Below are 23751 nucleotides of genomic sequence, written 5' to 3' on the forward strand. Positions count from 1 at the left end.
GCGTGTACGCTTGTGTTTCCGGTGTCGCTTCTGTGGTCTACGCTTAAGGCATCCTTTCCGTTGACTCCAAAAATGCTCACTAGATGGCGCACTGCCACCCTAGGATTCGGTTCGGGCTGTCACGGTGGATGGACGTGCTTTTTGAGCGCTCCGGATCGACTGCGCAGATAAGTTGAAGTTGAAGTTGAAATTTTATTTCACCACAACGATACACCGTGATTTACACAAACAAGAAACAATTGTGGCATGGAAAGTAGGAAAAAAGCTGCGCTATAGCAGCTTGACTAGCCCCACCTCCCATTTGTACAAGGCAACAGAAACAATGGCACACCAAACTCCATACGGTGCTCACGTATGATTGAAAGAAAAAAGAAAAGAAAATAACATTCTAGTGGTTGTTTATGAAGTACAGAATAGATGCACACTTGGGTGTTTACAAACAAACAATTATTGGGAAAAAGGCAACCAAAATAAGACGCTATAACAGAAAAGGGTACACTTAAAATTTCATGCATTTAACAGTACTGGGTGCAATTTTTCTGGGTTTATAGCTCCTTATACAAACAGGTTTAATATATCACTACTTGAAAGGAGACGCAATTGCTGTTCTGTGAGGTTGAACTTATTTAGTATATGGGGAACAGAGTGCCTTAGCATTTGGAGTCCGTAATTTGTTCGCGGTCGGGGGATGTGCCAGTGTTCAGAACTCCGCATCGGATGCAACAAAATTTTCGGCTGTAAATGTGCTAAGCCTCTCAGGTTTGTGCAATTCTTTCGAATTTCAGACCTCAAAGACCACAACAAGTTATGTTCATATGCAACACAAAATTTTAAAACTTTAAACTTGACAAATAAATGGGATGTGTGTTCTCTGTAACCTATATTTGCAGCAGCCCGTAAAGCGCTTTTTTGAAGTGTATACAACTTTTGTTTTGATGTTTCAGTTCCAGAAGCCCATACCAACTGACAATAGCGTAGATGAGAACAAAAAAGCGTATTGAAGATAAGAAGTTTCTGGGGGAGCGGTAGAAACGACTGACACCTTCTCAGCACGCCAAGAGCTTTTCTTAGCTTAATACACAATTGTTCAGTGTGAGAATTCCAGAACATATGTTGATGAAAGATGACGCCCAAAGTTTTGACAGTCTCTGAAAGTTCGATATTGAAATTATTTAGCATCAGTTTTTGTGTGTACGTACATGTCATTCCTTTCGCACGGAAAAGAACGGCCTTGGTTTTAGAGCTGTTGATCTGTAACGAATTTTGGCAGGACCATTTCGAAAAAATGACTAACGTTTTATTAGCTGCTTTTATCAAATCGTCTATATTTGTTCCCGTAAAGAATAAGCTTGTATCATCTGCATAAATAATGTAAGTTATTGAGTGATCCACATTTACAATATCATTGATATAAAGGTTAAATAGAAGAGGTCCTAATATGCTTCCCTGTGGTACACCGCGTTTGATTTTTTTGGGCATAGATGTCTGCCTATTTATAGACACACACTGGTACCGATCACTAAGGTAGCTTTCTATTAAATCGAGCGCGATGCCTCTAATCCCGTAATAAAACAATTTTTCTAACAAGGTTTGGTGATCAATTCTGTCGAACGCCTTCGAAAAGTCTATGAATACGCCTAATGTTAGCTTTCTTGCTTCAATGTTGCCCAGTATCAACTCTTTTTGATGCAACAGCGCTGTCTCCGTCGATACGCCAGACCTGAACCCATATTGTGCTGTTGTAATCACAGAATGCGAGTCCAAAAATTTATACATTCTAGTGAAAATTATTTTTTCTAGAGCCTTTGAAAATATAGGTAATACCGATATTGGCCGGTAATTACTCATTTCATTTTTGTCACCACCTTTAAAAATCACTGCAACTTTGGCATTTTTCATCCGCTTAGGGAACATGCCTGTGCTTAAAACAATATTATAAATATGCGTCAGGCAGGGTGATAATAAATCAATAACAAAGATAACCGGTTCCATTTTTATGCCGTCAATGTCCTCACTTTTGCTTTTTTTAAGTTTCATGAAAACGTTGTTTACCTCAGTTTGCTCCGTTGGGTCAATAAATATTGAGGGGGCTATAGGTGTTGGCATGTAACTTAATGCATTTCTGTCGTAAGTACTTTCTGACAAAGAAGTAAAGTACCCATTGAATTTATTGGCTAATGCTTTTCCTTTAAATATATGATTATCATTTGTAATTTCGTCGACACCGGGCGTCCTATTACTTGAAAATATAATTGTGTTTAGGTTTTTCCACATTTGCTTGACATCTACAATACCGTTAGAAATAGTATGGTAATAGTCGCGTTTGGCTTGCCTTAAAGTTTTTGAAAGACTGTTTCTGTAGGCCCTAAACGCTTTCAGTGCATTCAAATCGCAATTTTTCAAGAACACCTTGTACAGTCTGTTTTTCGTACGTATCATTTTCAATATACTTAACGTATATTGTATTTGTATGTTTTGAGCTTGTTTTTCATAATTATAATGCAGCAGTTGAAATCTTCGTAGCACTTATTTTATGGTACGGCTTTCGGGGGCCAGTCACCAAGTATTTATTAGTTAGTGCGGGTGTTTGTGTTTGAAACTTTTTGTTTTTTTTTCTTTTGCCACCTCGTGGGGGAGGTGCGCGTACATTGAACACGCAAATTTTTGTAGTAGAGCTTATACTTTTTTTTTTCGTAGTGCAGGGCTCGAGTTTAGTAATTATTGAGTATAGGGACAATTGGTGTTAGAAAGAAATGCTTAAAAAGGCTGTAAAGTGTTCAAAATGTGGAGTGGTTTCGAAAGCGGACCCAAGTGTAGAAGCGGATGGAGAAGAGGCTGATGCGAAGTGTAGGCAATGTGAGGTCGAGAAAAAATGGAGAAAATGATGGTTGCCAAGAGTGAACTGCTGATGAGAATCGCGGAGCTCGAGACTACGTTGTCGACAGAGCACGAGAAAACGAGGGCAATTGGAGAAAGACTGAAGTCCGCCGAGGAAACACTAGCGAAGCTGAACAAAGAAGCGGCCTCCGGAGAGAGCATCAGGGAACCGGCAACCAGAGCGGTGGAGAAAGAAGAGCAAGCAAGCTTGGAAAAAACAGGTTCAGCCGGTTCAATTGTCGCAAGGCCCAGCTTCAGCGAGGTAGTGGTGGGGCTGGGAGGTGACAAAGCAGCCGGCGTCACAGGTGCAAGTAGCCCCCAGGTGCATAACGCTCAAGCTGAAAAGTCATAGCATGTGATAATCGCCGGGGACTCGAATTTAAATCGATGCACAGAAGCCATCAAAGAGAGGGTAAGAGGTGACAAGAGGGTTGCAGTAGGGGTGTTCCCAGGACGCAAGCTTGAAGCAGTCATGAGGCAAGCGAGCGCAAAACTCAAAACTACAGCTGATAGACGAAACCTCGTGATAATTTCAGGCGGTTTAAACGATGTCTTAAATGAAGATGCAGCAGGACTAGCAACCACACTGGCGAAAGGCGTCGATGACATGCGGGCCAATTCTAGCTGCTAAGGTACAGGTAGTGATATGCACAATACCGGAGGTACCGGTGCGTGATAGCCACCAGCAAAGAGCGGTTGTCAACGCAAACCAAGAGATATGGCGGAAGAGTCGAGAGAAAGGCTTTGAGGTGGTGGAAATAAACAGAGAGGTGCATAGGTGGGGAGGTTTTCAACGAGACAGAATTCACTTCGATGGACGGCTTGGTCATGAGGTGGGCTGGCGGCATGCAGGACGCGCAGTAGCTTTTTTGGGGGGCAAGCGAGCCCTTCGGGGTGCAGGATAGCTAGTAACGAGGAAAACAGCCAGGGAGACTCTTCGACAGGTGGTATGGACAGATACGATTCCAAAGTGGCACCAGTATCTAAGATAGGTAGAGTCCGGGGATAAATAGACGTAGCCACGAGCACCGAGCCAATTCAGGCATATTGTATATTAACATGCAGGGTGGTAGGAGCAGGCTGAAGTGGGAAGAGATAGAAGAACAGCTAAGGGAAGAGAGGCCGATGGTATACGGTTTTGTAGAAACACATCTCAGGGACACGGAACAACCTCCGAACACTTTGAACTACGCGTGGGAATATTGTAATAGAACAGAAGGCAGCAGAAAGGAGGGTGGTATTAGGGCATTCATTCATAAAAGTACAGACTGTCAAAGGGTCAAGCAGGAGTGCAAGGAACATTTATGGCTAAAAGGGAAAAAGGCAGGTCAAATGACACTCCTTGGTTTCGTGTACCTGTGGACGGGAGCAAAGGCCAGAGAGGAAAACCAGGGAATGGTAGAGTGTATATCAAAAGACATTCAGGAGTTAGGAAGAGAGTGCGAGATAATTATACTAGGACACATGAATGCGCACATAGAAGATATAGGTGGGTATACCGACCCTACAGGCAAAATGATCATGAATATGTGTGAAAGGCTTGATTTGATCATTTGAAACAGTACCGAGAAGTGTGAGGGCAAATAACATGGGAGATAGGAAGGCTGCAGTCGACGATAGATTATGCACTGCTGTCACATAGGATGTATGATAAGCTCAGGCGAATGCACATAGATGAAGGTGGCTCCAGAAGTCTGGGTAGTGTTCACAAACGTTTCGAGCTAAGTTTTGGAAGAGCAGTGAAAGTGGGAAGGAGACAAGATGAGCAACTACAGCAAAATTTTTATTCAGAAAGGCAAATTGAAATAGCCACTAAACAAATTGAGAAAATAATCACGGAGGATAATAAGACAGTGTGGACATACACGAATCTAATTAGACTGTTTGAGCTAGAGCTTGCCAAGACGCGTGACAAGTCACCCCGGAAAAGAAGACACAAACCCAAAAGTTGGTGAGATGAGGAAGTTAAGAGAGCCATATCAAAACGTCAGAAAGCCTCTAGGGAACACAGACATGCTAAGCAGCGGGGTGAACCGACAGGTGATGTTGAAATGAAATGGGAAACCTTTCTAAGCTGTAGAAGGAATGCATCCCTTTTGATCATTGAAAAGACTAGAAGAAAAGGAGCTCAGTGGCTGGCAGAAGTACATAAAAAAGTTAGAAAGGCAGCTGCAAAATTTTGGAACCATCTAAACTCCCTAAGAAATAAGACGAGCCTAGAGCAGAGGTTTATAACTACAGCCCAAGGTGCTAGGCTAGAAGGGGACGAAGCTATTGAATATATAAGAACAAGGGTGACAAAGAAATTTCAACAAAGAAGTGATGTATGCACCACAATGGACAAGGACGAACCAAGTGGTGCAATGGCTCCATTTTCACAACGTGAGTAGGGAAGGGCTGAGAAAATGGTTCCTAGTAGTACATCAACAGGTCCAGATGGCATTCCAATTATGGTGATAAAGACATTAGGTCCGAAGTCTAAGCAGGCTTTGAGAGAGGCAGTGAGCAAACTAATAATCGATGGTGAAGTTCCCGATGGATGGAAACTTAGCAGGATCAGCATGATCTATAAAGAAAAGGGGGAGAAAGCTGACATAAGCAACTACCGTCCCATAACAGTTACATCAGTGGTCCACAGGTTGGCGATGCAGATTATAAAAGAAAGAATGCGGGCATTAATAGAGGATGAGGGGGTGCTGGGAGAACTGCAGAATGGGTTTTGGAAACACAGGAGGTTGGAAGACAATCTGTTCTCACTGACACAGTGCATAGAAATAGCAGAAAAGGAACACAGGCCCCTGTGGCTAGTATTTTTGGATATCAAGGGAGCGTACGATAGCGTGGTTCAAGAGAAATTGTGGGGAATACTGAACGCACTAGGCGTGAAACATGTAGTCACTAATCTTTTAAAGGACGTCTATAAAGGTAACAAGGTAGTTATAACGTGGGAAAAACAGGTATCCAAGCCCGCAGGGGTAAAACGGGGGCTTTAGGCAGGGGTGTCCCCTGTCACCCTTATTATTCATGATGTACCTACAAGGATTACAGGCCAAATTAGAGAGAAGTGGACTGGACTTCAACCTCTCTTTAGTCAAACAAGGAAAACTCATTGATCAGGCGCTACCAGCAATAATGTACGCAGATGATATAGTGCTAATGACCAACAACAAGGAAGATTTGCAGAGAATGATGGACATCTGCGGTAATGAGGGAGATAGGTTAGATTTCAGATTCAGTAAGGAAAAATCAGCAGTCATGATTTTAAATGATAACGAAGGTAGTGATCTTAGAATACAGGAGGTCACGCTAGAGATAACCGATAAATACAAATAACTGGGCGTACGGATAAGCAATGGGACCGAGTACCTAAGGGAACACGAAATATACGTGACGACTAAAGGTAACAGGAATGCAGCAGTGATGAAAAATAGGGCACTGAGGAATTACAATAGGTATGATGTTGTGAGACGAATATGGAAAGGGGTCATGGTTTCTGGGATGACGTTCGGCAATGCGGTCTTGTGCATGAGATCAGAAGTTCAAGCAAGATTAGAAGTTAAGCGACGTGTATTAGGTAGGGTCGCCTAAGCAGCTCACGGGAATACACTAAATCAGGGAGTACAAGATGATATGGGATGGACATCATTTGAGGGCAGGAAAGCTAGCAGCAAGATAAAATTTGAGAAGCGATTGAGAGAAATGGGGGAGAAGCGTTGGGCTAGGAAGTTATTCAGCTGCTTGTACATGAAGAATGTCGATACGAAATTGCGGAAGCGAACCAGGAAATTGACTGGTAAATACTTGGAAAACAGCAGGGGGCCAAACCAAAAAGAATTATCGGTTAAGAAAAAGGCGAAGGAAACGGAGACTGACATGTGGAGAATGGGCATGATTAAGAAGTCCTCACTAGAGATCTATCGAACTTTCAAGCAGGAAATAGCCGAGGAAAAGATCTATGATAATACTTGGGGTAGTTCTCTACTGTTTGAGGCCAGGACGGGAGTATTGCGAACAAAGACATATCGGGCCAAATACGAAGGGGTAGACACGGTATGCAGTGCGTGTGGAGAGGAAGAAGAAAGTGCCGAACACTTGATAATGTTCTGTAAAATGCTTCACCCTGTAGTTCAGGTTGATGGCGCAGAGTTTTTCAAAGCCCTGGGATTTAGGGACAGTGAGGGCAAAATAGACTTTAAGCGGGTAGAATTAACTAGAAGGAGGTTATCTGATTGGTGGCTAAAGTCAAGGCACGAGTGAAAATCGAACCCTTCGCTGCAAAGTACAAATCTTCAACCTCACTATTTAGGGAAAAAAAATCTAGTTTTTGTTCATTAAGTATTACGGCTTGGTGGCGCTAGCCACCGCCAGATCTAAAGGGTACAGCCATATCCATCCATCCATCCATCCATCCACCCATCCATCCATTCATTCATCCATCCATCGTATAGAAATATTCATGTAGGAAACATGCCCTTAAATGTAACTTATCTGGACATTACTGGGGCACATCACAATGTTAGTTAGGAAATGTTGTGGGACACAATAAAGGAAGTGGCATAGGTGACTACTGTATACAGCTTTTGAGGAAAATATACCGAGAAAGTACATTTTGCACACAATATGAAGGAATAAGTAGAAATGACAGCGTTGAAATTAACAAGGGGCTGAGACAGGGGTGTCCTTCGTCCCCGTTATTTATGCTGTACATGGTGAGGATTGGAAAAGCGTTGGAAGGTAGCAACATTTGGTTTATTCTGTCGCACAAACAGGCTGGCGCAATGGCTGAGCGGAAGCCTCCAGGTCTAATTTATGCAGATGATATTCTCCTCTTTGCGGACAGTCAAGACTATATAGAGTCTAAGGTAAGATATATGTGGAAGGGAAGTCAAGGCTCTAGGAATAAAATTAAGTACAACAAAATGGGGATTGATTGTAATCAATAATCACAAAGACCATGAGGCCTTAATACAGGGGCAAGAAATACCGAGAGTAAGCGAGTTAGGTACATCGGAGTATGGGTAAATGAGGGAGATATATCTATGTAGGTACAGGAAAAACATCGGCAGCAAAGGGAAAGAGGAATTCTGCAATAATGGAGCACAGAGTCTTATGGAAATATAATAGGTACAAATTGCTTCGAGGTCAGGGGAAACGCGCAATGGTTCCAGGGCTCACATGCGAGAGCTCAGGGGTGTGCATGAAGTGAGAGGTGAAATCAGGAATGGATGTAAATCAAAGGACTGTGGGACATCTTGCGTTGGGTGCTCGTGGGAAGACGACGAATGAGGCTGTAAAGGCAGATGTGGGATGGACAGGCTTTGAAGTAAAGGAAGCTCGGAGAAAAATCAGATTTGAAGACAGGATTAGAACAATGAAGAAGAGTAGATGTTCAGGGAACTTAGTCAGGTATTTGTATTGGACGAGCAAGGACACAAAGAATAGAAATGAACTAGGAGCCTGACCAGTACATATACGGCTGGCAGAGTGGGTGACACGGCAACAAGAAGCATTAAGCAAAAAGTCCTTGAGGCGGAGACGATTTATTGGATGGCAAAGATGGAAAAGAAGTCGGCTTTCTGTAACTACCCAAAGGTCAAAAACAAAATAGAAAGGGAGAGATTTTATCAAATTTCAAAGGCAAGCGGTTTACTGTTACAAGCGAGGTCAGGCTGCCTTATAACGCGTAGTCTTAAGTGAGATTCAATAGAGAAGAAGAATGTACATGCATTGAGGGAGTTAACGAAACTATAGAACATGTTCTGAATGATTGCGACGATGTACACCCAAGTATGGGTATTGGTACAAGCCTACATGAGGCTTTGGGTTTCCGGGACAAACATGGAAAGCTGGATACGTTCGCGATAGAAGCAAGTAAGAGACGATTTGAGAAAAGTACAGATAATTGACAGAAATAGTGAGAAACTTTGGTCATTCTGTCTGAAGAGACAGTGAGATGGAACACAAATTTATACTTTTTTGCTATATTAAGATGGATTTTTCAAAAGTAGATAAGGCAATAGGCCAACGAAAAAACAAAGATTTCTTTTCGTTTTTTTCTTGCTAGCCTAGGGCACAAATTTCACCGCCCCGTTATAAAGGGGACGCTCACAGCATCCATCCAGTTGGGAAACCTTCATGTGCGCCCCGGAAGAGGCAGCCAGGTGCGTACATGAAAGCTCCGCCCAGCGCACATATGAAGGCTAATGAAGACTTCATGCAAGGCGTTGGTTTGCAATGGCCCGCGCGCTCGCATCCTCGCGACTTCGCCCACTTCTTTGTCATCGCTTCGTATGCACGGCAGCACGTGACAAGTTCCCACGATGAGTGTTACGCGCGGGTACCGATAATTTTCCAGGCCACCTTTCCCACCTGCTTTCAACTCCGCTGAAGAACGCCTGGTACCTCCACGTCAGCCATTTATGAGCGTTAGGCATTTGACTCATGGCAGCGGCCACTATGACATGAACAGGCAGGTGGTTAACGTGCCGATGGACGTGGCTAACACTGTGCAATGCCGGGCGCGGAACGCGTCCGTGAACGCCTCCTTCGATGTACTGTTCACATCCTTCCTGTACACATTCTACTGTGATAAATCTTTCTACTGAGATAGTCTCGCCAAAAAACTCCTGGTGCACCTTCGAGCAAGCTCTTCTAATATCATTTACTTTGTGCATATTTGACTCAGAAAAACGCTACAAATTGACGCTAAAGTTAAGTATGAATGTTTATAATTGCGAACCAGTGTCAAACAGAGCCATATACTCTGTATAAGCAGTTATTAGTTGAGCAACGATGCCAACCACAACATGAGTATTACCATCACCAGAAGCGGTAAACTGATATGTAGCGCTTGTGCTTGCGAGAATAATATGTACTGGCGCAACTTGGTCATCAAAGGACCCTTGCGCCAATAAACGTCACATATTGATCACATGAGAGTAGTCATGGATGCTCATCTCAGGTACCATCATCACATTTTACTTATAAAACACAGGATTGCTCATGCTACCAGTACATTAATTGCAGCATGACCATTCTTCAACTTGCACACTTTGTTTAAACTACACTACGCCTTTATTCAATGTCATATAACGTAGTGCATTACGTCGTGGGCGAACACTTATTCATTTCATTTCATTTTATTTATTTACTCTCAATGCCGTATGGCGTTACAGAGAGGAGGGGTACAATATTAAACAATCAAGAGAAAAGACAACAGCGGGGTGGTTACAAAAAGTGATTGCTGACAGTGGACCTGAAGTGCGCAGCGTCGCTGATGGAGATGATGGAGGCTGGGAGGGGATTCCACTGCACAATGGTCGTTGGGACAAACGAGTTCAGGTAGAGGTTTGTTCGGGAGTTTGGCACACCAACTTTGAACGGATGATCAATGCGGGATGACACGTATGATGGAACTGAAAAAAGGGATTGTTTTAAGGTCTGATTGGTGTAAAATATTTTATGGAAAACACATAGGCGGGATATCATACGACGGGTTGCAAGATCATGTAGTTGTACTACTTGTTTCATGTTAGTAACACTGGATGACCGGGAATAATCAGAGAGAATGAAACGAGCGGCCCGATTTTGGATAGCTTCAAGCGTGGAGACAAGATTGGCAGAAAGTGGATTCCATACAGAAGAGGCATATTCAATCTTTGGCCGTACAAGGGTTTTGTAAAGCTGCAGTTTTAATGAAGTGAGAGCTCAAGAGAAATTTCGTCGAAGGAAGCCGAGCATGCGGTTCACATTATTGCTAATATATTCAATGTGCGAGTGCCACGAAAGGTTATCTGAAATCTGAACGCCCAGGTATTTGTAGGTGGCAACCGATAATAGAGGGGTAATAATTCATCTGATATCCTCCCGCCGCTTCAACGTCTCCAAACTCAAGCCATTCGCATACTAACCATCAGTACCCCATTCATCAGCGTGTCTCCACTTTCTCAGCAACATAGTGTACTAACAATGTGTAATTTACTCAAATATAAACTGAGATCCTTGTATTTGTGTGACTTAACGGTTTCGTAACAGCCAATTTTTTGCAAAAGTTTTAATTCATAAACACTAATCTCACCAGGTTTGCCGCTAACAATTCTTCACTGCCACACACACGCTGACTACGAGGAACAGGCTACCGTATTCATTGCCTTACAATTTCTCAATTCAATACCACTATGCACGAAACATTTGCCATTTAACAGTGCTGCTCGAACCAGATCTCCGCTTCGTCTTCGGGGATGCAGTTCCCGCCCTCGCGGTGCTGCAGGCCAACTTTGCGCCAAGCAAACGAGGTTTGTCTGCTACAGCTAGGCGCGGTGCAGCCGGTGAGCAGTGTTCACACAACACCGCAACTTCTTGGTTTAGCACGAGGAGTATAACGTAGTGCCTAGATGCGTGCGCGGCGTCTTTCCAGGTCCTTGGTGAGAATAATTGCTCACGTAGCGTGGTGCTAGACAAGCATTTGTCGGTTAAAGGGTCGTTTTGCCGCCCTGTAACTTCTTGTTTTTCCAGGTAGTAGAAACAAAATTTAGAGCTCAGTTGTATTGGTAACGTCTCACCGAAGCCGCGGCAGAAGCTGTGACTCATCTGGTTCGAGATTAGTTGTTTAGAAGCTACTTTCGCGAGTCTCAGAATAAGGACCTTCCACACTGTGCACACTAACTTACGCAGCAAAAAGCACCTCGGCGAGCCATACTCTAAAGGAAGTTGAAACCGAGCTATTGCTGTAAAGTATTAGCCACATTTAAAATCTCACTGAAACGACGCTATTTCTCTGTTCAGCTGGTGTATAAACTAGTGCGCTTTCTTCTTCTGAAGAATTCAGATTTATGAGTTTCTGAGTGGATAATCCTTAGGACCATTTAAATATGCAAAATTTGTGAAAATAGGTAAACATCAGTGTATTGTCACAAAAACACTTGTCACTCTCACGCACTAGTCACGAGCATTCGAATTTCAATTTTAAACAAGCGCATAGCTGAATTCCTGTAACGATTTGGGCTTGTGAAAGGCAAACAAAACATAAGACAATCTGTTTTGTACCTAGACCCATTCGGTCGTTTTAATTGTTGCATGATTAATTTACTATGGAGGGATACTTTCTGAACTTCAGGTAAATCTTCAACTAGATCAGTGAGAGTTGCTGGAGATGCGGTCTTCTTTATTTTTATTCAGCCGGCGTATTTCAAGTTTTTTCTGTGTTTGAGTGGTGGTGGCACAGATCAAGCGTTTCTTCGATTCGCTGGTAGCAATCTACAGATTATCCATAGTTGTTTTTGTCATTTGTTTTTTTTTCATTGTAACCGCTAAAATGACACAAGACATGCATACATCTGTTAGCCCCAGTCATGCCCACACAGTCCTTGTATTGAATATATCTTAGCGGCACATTTTCTTCTTTCGCTGCGCCTGTAGATGTCTTCTGTGAATTCTGCACTATAGAACATTATTACCAGAGGGTTTTCTGCCTCCTCAAGGACCGCCAAACTGTAGTTGCCGAGAAGTTGAAGCATACTTTTTTTTTCAATCGCTCAGAACAACTAGAGTCCTCCGAAGAAGCGGGGACCTCTTGCCAGCATTATTCTGGCATATCGCAAGGCAGCAGCAGTTAGCTGTTGTACAGGTACCGTTTATTTGCGGCTTCATTAAAATTACACTGAGAAATTCGGAAATAATCAAGGAACTCCAACACTCCTCGATGCCAATGCACCTTGGTCGGTTTAGACTTCTCCATTTATGATATGCCTATATGTCTTCAGGATGTCACTTTCTTGAAAGTAAACTTCGTCCACCTTGCGCGTCTTTACCATACTTTCCCATGGATCTTTCCCACTTCTGCATTAACCACGTGGGTCGGACGGCGGGGAGAAGTGGTGTTTTTAGGGGCTTTTCCTCTAGCAGCTGGTGCGCCCGGTCACAAAACACATTGTTATGCTGTCCAGAGGGTCCGAGCTATGGCGCGCGAGATAGCAGCAACAGTAGAATGACCCTCGGGAGACGTACACACGTGCTCGATGCGTGCACACGTGGTCAACGCTTAGATCATGCCCGTGATGTCAACAATCGGAGAGTTGCTTACGTAGTGAATGTCTTCGTGACTTTACGCGTCGAATTGTCTTCAGAAGACCATGTAAGCTTGCCTTGCGACGAGACATACACACGGAAAAAAAGTCCGACTGAACACCGGCATGGTGCGCACGAAACTCCATCCGCTGTGAAGCCAACGGGAAGTAGCCGGTAACTTGGCGCGAAGTTAGGCTGCAGCGCCCTCACACTCCCTTGGAGGAAACCGCACCCGCCTCGAGAAAAGGAGCTCAAAAATAAAATATATATATATATACATATTCTATATATATATATATATGAGAAAGAGAGTGTGCACAACTCGCGTTGCGCATTCAACCTATCCGCTCGTGTGTGTGTTGTTTTCGATAGATGTTTTTACCAATGCAGTGTCTGTTATGAAAGTGTTTCTGCGATCGGTTGTGGCGATGCGAGCCCCCACATAGGATTGGCTTCCGTAAAACCCTTTGTTCGAGTGAGGGTTGAAAAGAGGGTCTTTGGATGTAAAAAAGAGAGCGGAGGTTCGGGCTTGGACCCGGGCAGAAACCTGAGTGCTGCACCAAAGCGTCTCTTCACTAGACTACTGCTCTTCCTTCAAGCTGCAACCGAGCACTCCAGTCACCGAGGGAGACCCAGACTCTCCATTCCGAACCTTTAACACCTTCCCTTCTTAGCTTGTGTAGAAGCTAGCTGAGGAGTAGGAAATTAACTCCCTCTAACCGTCTCATCCCCATTTTGGTCTGCACCAAGTTAAGGAGGGGGTCACGAGAGCACGCACACATAGATAGATAGATAGATAGATAGATAGATAGATAGATAGATAGATAGATAGATAGATAGATAGATAGATAGATAGATAGATAGATAGATAGATAGATAGACAGATAGATAGCTAGATAGATAGATAGATAGATAGATAGATAGATAGATAGATAGATAGATAGATAGATAGATAGATAGATAGATAGATAGATAGATAGATAGATAGATAGATAGATAGATAGATAGATAGATAGATAGATAGATAGATAGATAGATAGATAGATAGATAGATAGATAGATAGATAGATAGATAGATAGATAGATAGATAGATAGATAGATAGATAGATAGATAGATAGATAGATAGATAGATAGATTTTTTAGGCCGAAGACCGCACATTACTCACTGGTCGGTCATCTCTTGTTTCGTGTAGAGAACACCAGCTAGCTTCCGATTCATATCTCGTTATTGTTGCCAATGTAGTAGAGACTTGAAGGACAATTTCAAACGAACTGCAGACAGTTTTCACGAGGGAGAGTCATCCAAATTATTCGACAGTTTTCTGTTCTCTAATCTCACTCACTGTTCTGAACCACTTTGAAGGGTAGCACAGTAGTAACACGTACCTTCTGACATTCGCAGGCTGTGAATGGTGGCACTCAGCCCATCTCTTTGATGGCCAATGGAAACAACGATAACCCTCTCCATCAATTCAACGTGAGAGCAAGCGCTAGCTCAGGGAACGGGAGGCGGTGGTCAACCGTGACGAACATCACGAACCACAACGGAATGAAGCGGGATGCAATTGTCATCCCGAGTCGAGTTCGAGATACAGGGGTCGCTTGGAAAGGAACTACGTCCAGCGTCAACACCGATCGCCGGTTGTCCAGCAGAGCATTGCAATCAGTGCCCGAGCAACGGCCTTCAATCGTATCCAAGCAGAGTACGATCACTGGAAGCGTTATGGCGTCGAGTCGACGTTCCTCTTCTATTGCACCAAGAGTTTCAGCAAGACGCGATGCAATGGAGAGAAGAGGAACTATGATGAGCGTGGCAGGCTCAATGATTGCGTTCAAAAGATCATCGCTGAACGAGGGGGGCATGTTCTCGCGCAGAGGAACAGCAATAAGTGTGATCGGCTTGTCTGTTCCCGAAAAAAACGAGGTTACAAGTGTGAAGCCGATGACGATGACAACCGAAGCGCCATCCTCGGCACTGAGCAGCCTGAAAGAAGTGCTCTGCGCGCCACGGATGTACTTCCACACCTTTAGCTTCTTCACATGTGCCTTCTTTGTGGACTCGTTTCTCACCGTCATGTTCGATCTTGGCGAAGACATCGGGGTGCCTGCCAGTGAATCTGTGCTCGCCCTGACTATCTTGTCAGCTATGGACACTGTAGGAAGGCTCTTTGTACCTTTCTTGACCGATTACGGAGTCACGTCGGCCGCGTGCTTGCTTACTCTGAGCTACGCTATGCTTGCAGTCATTTCGGCGCTTATGTCATGCATCTCAGGAAGGCTAATGTTCTTGGCTTTATCAGCCCTTTTGGGACTCCCCGGTGGCTACATCATCGTTGGAACGTCGGAAACTCTCTCCAAGGAACTAGGGACTAAGCACCTTCCGATGGCGTACGGCGTCCTGGCATTCATAGCTGCATTGGGAGGCTTCGCTCGGCCGCCAGTTGTGGGTAAGTATGGAGGGTTATACTTCATTCGAAGAAAGAAATTTTCTATGTGTTTGGCTTAATTTCGAAGTCGTAGAAGTTCCCACCGAAAACCTACACAAAATTTGATTTGCATTTCATATGTTGTTGCGAGTACATTACTTAGCTTCACATTCTTGCCCAAAACAATCGAGCAGAACATCCTGCACTGCTCTAGCTCTGTACTGGTACTGACATCTTGTTGCAAATATAAACGTTTCCCAAACGTGTGGCATCAAATAGCAATTATTCGCGCTACATTCGTCATACGGTGTCTCAAGTATACAAGTCCAGCGCACTGTGTAGTTATGCAATAGGCACCTATCGCTAGTCCTACAAATTTAAACATAACATGTCATAAATATTGATGCTGAAGATGACATGCTACTGTGGTAAAGTGGCTATGGGGCTAAACTGCTGACCCGAGGGTCAAGGGGTCGAATCCCACCCGAGGTAAACGCTTTCCAATTCAGGCAAAATGCTCGACGCTGTGTGCCCAGATTTTCGTGTACCTTAAAAGGACGCAGCAGCAAGCACAGGGCCTAGTTGACAGGAGGAACATTGGAGAAGGCTTTGTCCTGCTGTAAACATAGTCAGGCTGATGATAATAATAATAATAATAATAATAATAATAATGATTATGATGATGTGAAGATGATGATGATGATTGTGTTCACCCTACAAAAATGTTACTGAACAAGTGTTTGACGACTCAGATAACCAGTATCTATTATTAAAATACATATCGCAAGCATTTTAAATCTAGAGCGCTCCGCGGGGCGCTGTGGCGGCGCAAGGTAACAGTGGCAAATATGCTAGCTGCGATGTTTGGTGGTGTCAAGAGCTTTATTGAAAACACCGGCCCGTTCATGGCCTGGGCCCACGCAATCCTCGAAGATGACCGGAGACCTTGTCTCCTCGCTGCCTCAAAGTCTTCCAGGATGGCTCACAGTTGATCCTGGAGGTTGGAGGCTGGAGCTTCATCTGGGTGTGTGCACCATAATGTTTCCCAGTATGAAGCTCGCGTTATTGCTTTTGGACGCACTACATTTTTTTTAGATTACAATGTCAAAATATGGTCTTGTCGAAGGTAAAAGTGTCCTTGCTGCCGAACACCTCATTTCGATTGTCGCAAAGGTCACGGTCGACTGTCGAATGAATGTTTCTTTTTGCACAGTTCACGTGTTAATGTCCGGACGCACATGAAACCCCAGTGTGGCTGCAAAGAGTTTTTAAGAAGCCTGTGCATGTTATTCAGCTAAGCAGACAAATTGTTCGGCACGGTTTCGTAGATAGGTGGGCTAATGCAGTAGGCAGTTTCCCGTGGTCATCGTTTATCAAGTGCTGATGGCCTAGAGCATTACGGTGGCACGCCAATATTTTGAAGCGTCCTGCACTTTACCTCGTAAGGTGGCGTTAGCACGCATAGCAACTTAAAAAGTTTTGCTGTTGCATATCCGGCGCAGCTGCGCTGCAGTGCGTCTTTGTCATCACAACTCTGACAAACCGTGCAAATCAACAATCTTGACGAGTGGGCCGGGCAAACCGATGCAGCCAGCTGCATTAGAATTCAGCGAGTCCCCCTGCGTAATGAAGACTAATAATTCGCAAAACAGCTTATCACAATAAATATATCACTCCTGCGAAGATCATCAAACATCCAATATCAAAGGGACTGTAGACAGGACTGCCAGAAGTGCAATTACAGCAAGTGCGGCTGGTGGGAAGTCAGTGAAGAGGCACATTGAAAGTCGCGTCGTCGCATGCCGACTCGGGAAAGTCATGTCCGATTTGAATCATTCAAACGAAGCGCCCAACCAAAAAAGTGCATGACGTCACTTATGAGCGACACAGCATCCGTTTCTGTGTGGAGGTGACTCGTGTGCCGTGTGGCGCAGCGGCCTCTGCCTTACGCTATTATTCAAGAGCGCACAGCAAGCCGTTTCTCTTCTTAATTGATGACGTTTTGAAAAAATGCGTATCGAGTACAAGTGTTCAAACCGTATCTGCTGTGAGTCATGCTCTGCTGTGTCCAGGTATGGGTTAAAAACTTCATCTACCACGATGATTAAATCACTGCCATGGTCGTTAGTCGTCACGATGTTGTGGCACTAGGCCACACGTCACTGCATCGTTGTCAAATGGTGCAATAGCTGCAAAACACCATTAAACACTGTACAAACTCTCATAGTCACTCAACAATAAGCACTACTTCTGTGGAGGCCTTTTTCACTTTCGTGTTATACTGATTCTTATAACGATGGAATCAGCCATGCTTTTTTTATTTTAGCATCGTTGGGTCAGTTGTTTTTTTTACATATTTCAGGTGTTTTTCGCGATGGACTGGGCTCTTACGACGGCCTTTTCCAACTCATGGCCGGGATATTGCTGACCTCGTCCCTATTCAACGTGGGACTCTGGATCACTGGTCGCTCTTCCACCTGGAATGGAAAAACAAATGAAGCTGTTCAACAAAGCACATTGAAGACCATCTCGGAACCCCAGCCTGCGGTGATAAAAGAGGACCAATGCACATCCTTGTAGGAGCTTATGCACAAATGTGGAGATGCTGGGCATGCTTCGAGTGAGCGAGCAACTTAATCTGCGGTAGCGCTGCAAAGATGGACGTTTCACGCCTATCTACTGATCAATACGCACATTGCAGGACTGACAAGTTGATTCTTTAGCGCGGTGTTAACACTGTGCTAAAGCGCCTAGCATCACGATAGTGTACACCTAATTATGACTATCTTTGCTAGAAATCCACATCATCTAGACAAGAGTATACTGCCTATCCGAGAGCCCAAGCAAGACGATGTCCTGGCTTCTCAGAAGGGAGCTATATTTACCTATGCCCCACATTCTTCTGCTGGCTTCGCTGTTTCAGCTTGCAAACATATTCAGAACTACTTAAATCATATGTAGAGCACACTTAAGCTCGTGTTTTGTGAACACTGACACTTGTGTTTATCGTCAACTGCGACAAGTTGAGACATAAACACACACGGAAAAGAGTTCAGACAATTGTCTAAGTACCGAAATTTGTGGTCCACCAGCTTTGCTCTCGTTGCAACACACCTAGAAAATGGCGCAGTGTGATTTCTTGGAAAGGTGTTTTTTTTCCTGGCATGTGCTTTTTTTGTCTACGCTGGCTTGCAGAGTTTCCATCTCCGGAGGGGAGGCAGGTTGTGCGTGGTGTTTTCGGTGGTGTGAGTAGAAAAACGCCGAGTTTCATTGGCAAACATCGACGGAAGAAGGTATTTTTTTCACCAGATTGTAAGATCGCTTGTAACACAAAAAAAACTGTTGCCGTCTGACTACACTGAATGACTTGGGTAGTCGTTTGTACCCTTCGCAAGATTTCTAGTACAGGGCTCGAGAGTATCGTGATGCAGCAGTATCTCAGAGATACTTTTGAGTTGCTGTATCAGATATATTTGCAAAATGTGTATATTTCAGTAGTGAAATACTTTTTTTGTATAGAATGTATCACAACACTGCGTTGACATGGTTATCTCAGCACTCTTCTGTCAGAACTGAGCCGATGTGTATATATTATCGAAATAAAAGCTTGAATGCGCTTGGCTAGTCAAAAGCGGCCTTGTCAGTCCGCGACACTTGGAGATCAGCGAAGAATCTCTCACACGCACAGAGTGTTCTATGTCGTTCAGTGTTTTACGCAACTAAAGACAGAATCGAGGAGGCAGTGCTGACGATCTTGGATCTCGCTCAAGGCCAGAGAAGCAAGGTCAATTTCATTTCTGGGACAACTTCGGTTTTAGTAGTTATGACACGAAGTTGTGTTCACCTACAATATTATACAGCATTTTATATATCGCCCGTCTTGAATTGAAACTGAACCGATGCTCTGTCAACTCGCAGTATATTTTAGAAGCTGCTGTTACTTGGGTTTAATTGGTGTAAACCTTGTTAGCAAAACAGATCAATCATGTGTGTGGCATACTTTACCTCTCATCAGAAGTGTTTGTTTGCGAGTCGAGCGATATGGCTGATTTGCATTTGAATTATCTCCAGCACATTATTTGACAATTTTACGATGCACTTAATCAATTTACAAGCGCATGCTGAACATCAGCACCAGTGTAACCGAAAAATGCTTTAGTTTCTGTATTCCTGAATATGTTAATCCCTGTAATTGTATTCTGGGATAATTTCTTTATCTTTTCGCCAAGTTATCTTCGTAATATCTCGTTATGCCTACCATAGATAATTCTCAGTACTTGTATTTTTAGCCTTGTAGCACGTATATTTCGATACTTGTACATTTAGAATACTTTTATGGGTGTCTCTGCCCAGCACCTATTTATGCGCACAAGCACGCTCCATTGTCTCGTAGCTACGCAGGAACAGCATTCTTACATTGTAGCTGTCGTTAAGAAAAACTTGCTTTGCTACAATGGTATTCTATGCGACACTCACAAGAAAGAAACAAAAACAAGATTGATTACATCTGTGTCTTCAAACATTTGCGCTTGGAAAGATAACAAAAAAAACCCTCAGTCGAACGACCTAGAAGCCTGGATTTGTGTTCGCACATACAGTTTTAAAAACATGGTGACATAGTAAACATAAAGGGTGGTCAATGGCTGCCTGTCGCGGCCCAAAGCCGTAGGATTGCTGCCATCTGTTAGGTGGCGCACATAAAAAACTGAAGGTGTACCGATCGATCACGACGTGGCAATAAAATAATTGACACTATAAAAGCAATATATTGAAATAATTAGTGGGTACATTTGTGCTTCGGAAATTAATAAAAAGCGGCTGCCTTGCCTACGGCGAATCCGTATGCACCGCTGCTAGGCCTGACCACACCTGGACCTCTTGTTGCTCCTGCATCACTACGGCGCCGTTCTCTCTCACCGGCTACAGCGGTACACACACCTACGCATTCAACAAGAAAGGTCAGTAAATGAAAATATTTCACATTTCAGTGATCTCCCACAGGCCCCGCCGCGGTGGTCTTGTGGCTAAGGTACTCGGCTGCTGACCCGCAGGTCGCGGGTTCGATTCCCGGCTGCGGCGACTGCATTTCCGATGGAGGCGGAAATGTTGTAGGCCCGTGTACTCAGATTTGGGCGCACGTTAAAGAGCCCCAGGCGGTCGAAATTTCCGGAGCCCTCCACTACGGCGTCTCTCATAATCATATGGTGGTTTTGGGACGTTAAACCTCACAAATCAATCTGTGATATCCCACAGCTGGTTTCTAGACAATCAATACGTGATAAAAAGCGTTTTTTTCAAAAGCTTTGCTGTGCGCTCGAGTAAGCTTTCCAGCGCGAATGACAGCATTACTGCTACACGTCGAGCAATGCAAAAAATCGATACCTTTGAAACCATGGAATCGGGTTTTATTGTGACACATAAAGCATACTGACAACAACTGTTTCGGATAAAAACTGGTCGAAACCACCCCCAATATGTTAACGAGAAATAATCAAGCTACAACAGCTCAAACGCGTTTACCGTGACTAGCCCCAACAGTACTAGCCCAACAGAATATCGTAAATTAGCCAGTGCTTTTTTCGTAAAAGAGAAAAGCTCCCCTTCAATTCATTAACGTTTCCTTACCTTCTTTAGTAAGCGTTTTGTGCTCCTTGCAACCCAACCTACCCAGGCGTGCGTGTGAAGTCAAAACATGATCCGCATTCCACTTACAGGTAACTCGGTCGTCCTTAGCTAGCACGCTTCCTTTCTGGATTGTGTCATCCCCCGGGAATCTAAATAACTTTCAATCTCTAAACCGTAACGTAATGGTTAGCGAAGTCGGTAACGGGTACTTTTGTTTATGCTCAGTATGAAACCCGTATTCAGAACTGCAACTCATTAAAAATTATTATTTCACAATAGAACTGCAGTTAGAGCTGATTTATTGCAAGACTGGTAAAGTCGACAACAGAATCAACGAGCGATTTTAGGATATTGTACTAAGAAAACTAGATCTAACATACCATGGTACGCCGCTGTGACCTCGCTTTTTTTTTCAACGCAAACAAAAAAGCTGAAAGACATCCTTCGCACCTCTCGATCTTGCGTAGACGCACGTAACGATGGCGAGCGAGGAACAAGTTTTTCTTTACACCAAGGCGACCCCATCCCCACGAAGACAGCTGTTATTAGAATGCCGCTGCGCCAAGTCTAATTTGCCCAAGACCTGTCTTACATACTGCTGGGAGAACGGGACATTAGTAAACTTAGAAAACCTTGATAGCTAAAGTAACTAGACTTTTTCTTCGTCACTCTTTCAAAGCACAGGCCGCTTTCCGCAAGTACACGGGCCCACTCCGATTGCTTTCCTAAAAATGGGAAAAATACGCGTGTAGCATGGGAGCGGTGAAATACGATCTGCCTGAAACGTTTTTCGCCATAACGCCCGCAAAAGTGGGAGTGAAAAAAAAACAAAAAACATGCATCGTGATCTAAAAAACGGTATAAATTCGCAAAATGAAATTTTTGTCCCAGTCGCCTATCTGAATCAGCCCCTATGGGATCGATCAAGTTGGAATACTGACGAATTGGACTCCGCGATTGTATAATCAACGACACAGCACACACATCTTATCACACGGTGCACCTAATAACCCGAGTACTGCGCCCCTCTTCCTTGATTCATAGAGCCAATATGAATTCTAAGCCACAATTATTTCATCCCCCATACATCAGCAAGTTGGAATCACCTTCCCAGATCTGTAGTCGAGATTACTAATAACTGTATGTTTAAGGCTGCTATAACTAACCTGTCACCATACGTTTTTAGGTCTTAGGTTTTTTTTAAGTACTAGACCTGTTAAGCTTTATAGTTCTTTAATGCCTGTTTTTGTTCTTACAATGTGCACTATTTCTTGTTGGTTTCTTTCACCGATCCATGTAACCACCAATTTTCCGCTTTTTATATTATGTTGCGTTAAAAATGTAACCCACTGCCCTCTGTAATGCCCTCGGGCCCTGAGAGTATTGAAATAAATAAATAAATAAATGAACGATTTGAGACACAAAAAACATCTCACGCCTACAGCGCGAGACAGACGTGCGATTTGCCGTGCGGTGCGGCGTGCGGTGCGGCGTGCGGTGCGACGATGCGACAGCCGGAGTGGTGACGTTTCGTGACGTATCATCGCATCGCACCACCGCACATTCGGCGCGGTGAGCATCAAACCAGCCAGATATATTCGCCGCCGCATCGCACTGCCGCATTGCAGTAGCCAATCAAAACGCGAGCAGACGAGTGACGTCACGCCGCTAGTGGCGCCATCTCCCTGTAGCCGCTCCCATCACCCGTGATCTAGGCCAGTTCAAGCGAGTCGATGGAGCGGTGCGAGCGTTGATTTGCTGACATCGCCGACTTCGGCGCCGTGACAAACATCGAGTACGTTTCCCTGGTGACGTGATAATGTTCTGGACTGAATAAAGTGATGCTTGAAGTGTGCCTTTTCTGCACGACAACGCCTGTTTTGAAACCGCTAGCGAGATCAGAGATCATGAGCAGCGATCTAAGGTCATTTCACATGTAAACACAGCTACCGGTGTCTGTGCGCTGTAGTATTGTCAGTATAGTATTGTCAAAAACAAGCGCTCAATGACGAGCTCGCGTGTGAACGGCGTAGGAGATGGCCGGCGCCCGCGATGCTATGCCTACCTGTCGGAGTCGTGAATAATCTACTGTTGCCGTGGTTACGACGTGCTTGCCGTTCACGAATGCGATTTATCAATTACTTCTATAGAACGAAGCGTGGCTCTGCAATGTTTGTTTTGAGCCTCATTACGAGGATACCAAGTCGTTCGACCCTGCATTTCGAGGCGCCGCATGGGGGCGGAGCCTGCCGCTGATAGCTCCTTTGCCCTCATGTGTCCCGAAACGTCGCATGCGGCACGCCGCACCATGTGACACCGCACGCCGCATCGCACGGAAAATCGCACGTCTGTCTCGCGTTTAAAGCCGGGAGCCGGGTTCGCCGGCTAAGACGAGTTCCCAACGACCTCCCAAAGATCATGGTTTATGTTGTTGTTGGCCACAGGTGCGTGCAATTTCGTAGCGTCATTCGTAATAGCCAATAGAGTGACACCGTGACCTCCTCCTCCTATTATTTCCTCCTCAGCGCGCAGGTGAAGAGGGAGCGGAAGAGATGGCAGACCTCATGGGTAGAGTGATACTCTCCTCTCCTCTTCTCCTCCTATGGAATGTTGCCCGAACATGTCGTGAGTGAGTGGTAATGCCTTCTCCCCTCTATTCTCATTGTGCATCGGCTGGGCGAACGAAAGGCACTCTCTCTTAAGCTTCCGCTGACGGGTGATCGCTTTCTGTGGTTGCGTGATAATTGTTTAGCTAT

At 44.3% G+C, this 23751-nt stretch overlaps 1 protein-coding gene across 1 annotated transcript in view; it reads left to right on the forward strand.

Moving 5' to 3' along the window:
• Window positions 1–17950, forward strand: part of LOC142803021 (uncharacterized) — a 45425-nt gene extending 27475 nt beyond the window's left edge. The window contains exons 5-6 of the mRNA XM_075888120.1: window positions 14347–15391; window positions 17733–17950. Of these exons, the coding sequence (XP_075744235.1) occupies window positions 14347–15391; window positions 17733–17950 (1263 nt within the window). The remainder of the gene's footprint in view (window positions 1–14346; window positions 15392–17732) is intronic.
• The last annotated feature ends 5801 nt before the right edge of the window (window positions 17951–23751 follow it).

This window comes from Rhipicephalus microplus, chromosome 3 (genome assembly GCF_043290135.1).
Source record: "Rhipicephalus microplus isolate Deutch F79 chromosome 3, USDA_Rmic, whole genome shotgun sequence".
In the NCBI taxonomy this organism is placed as follows: domain Eukaryota; kingdom Metazoa; phylum Arthropoda; class Arachnida; order Ixodida; family Ixodidae; genus Rhipicephalus; species Rhipicephalus microplus.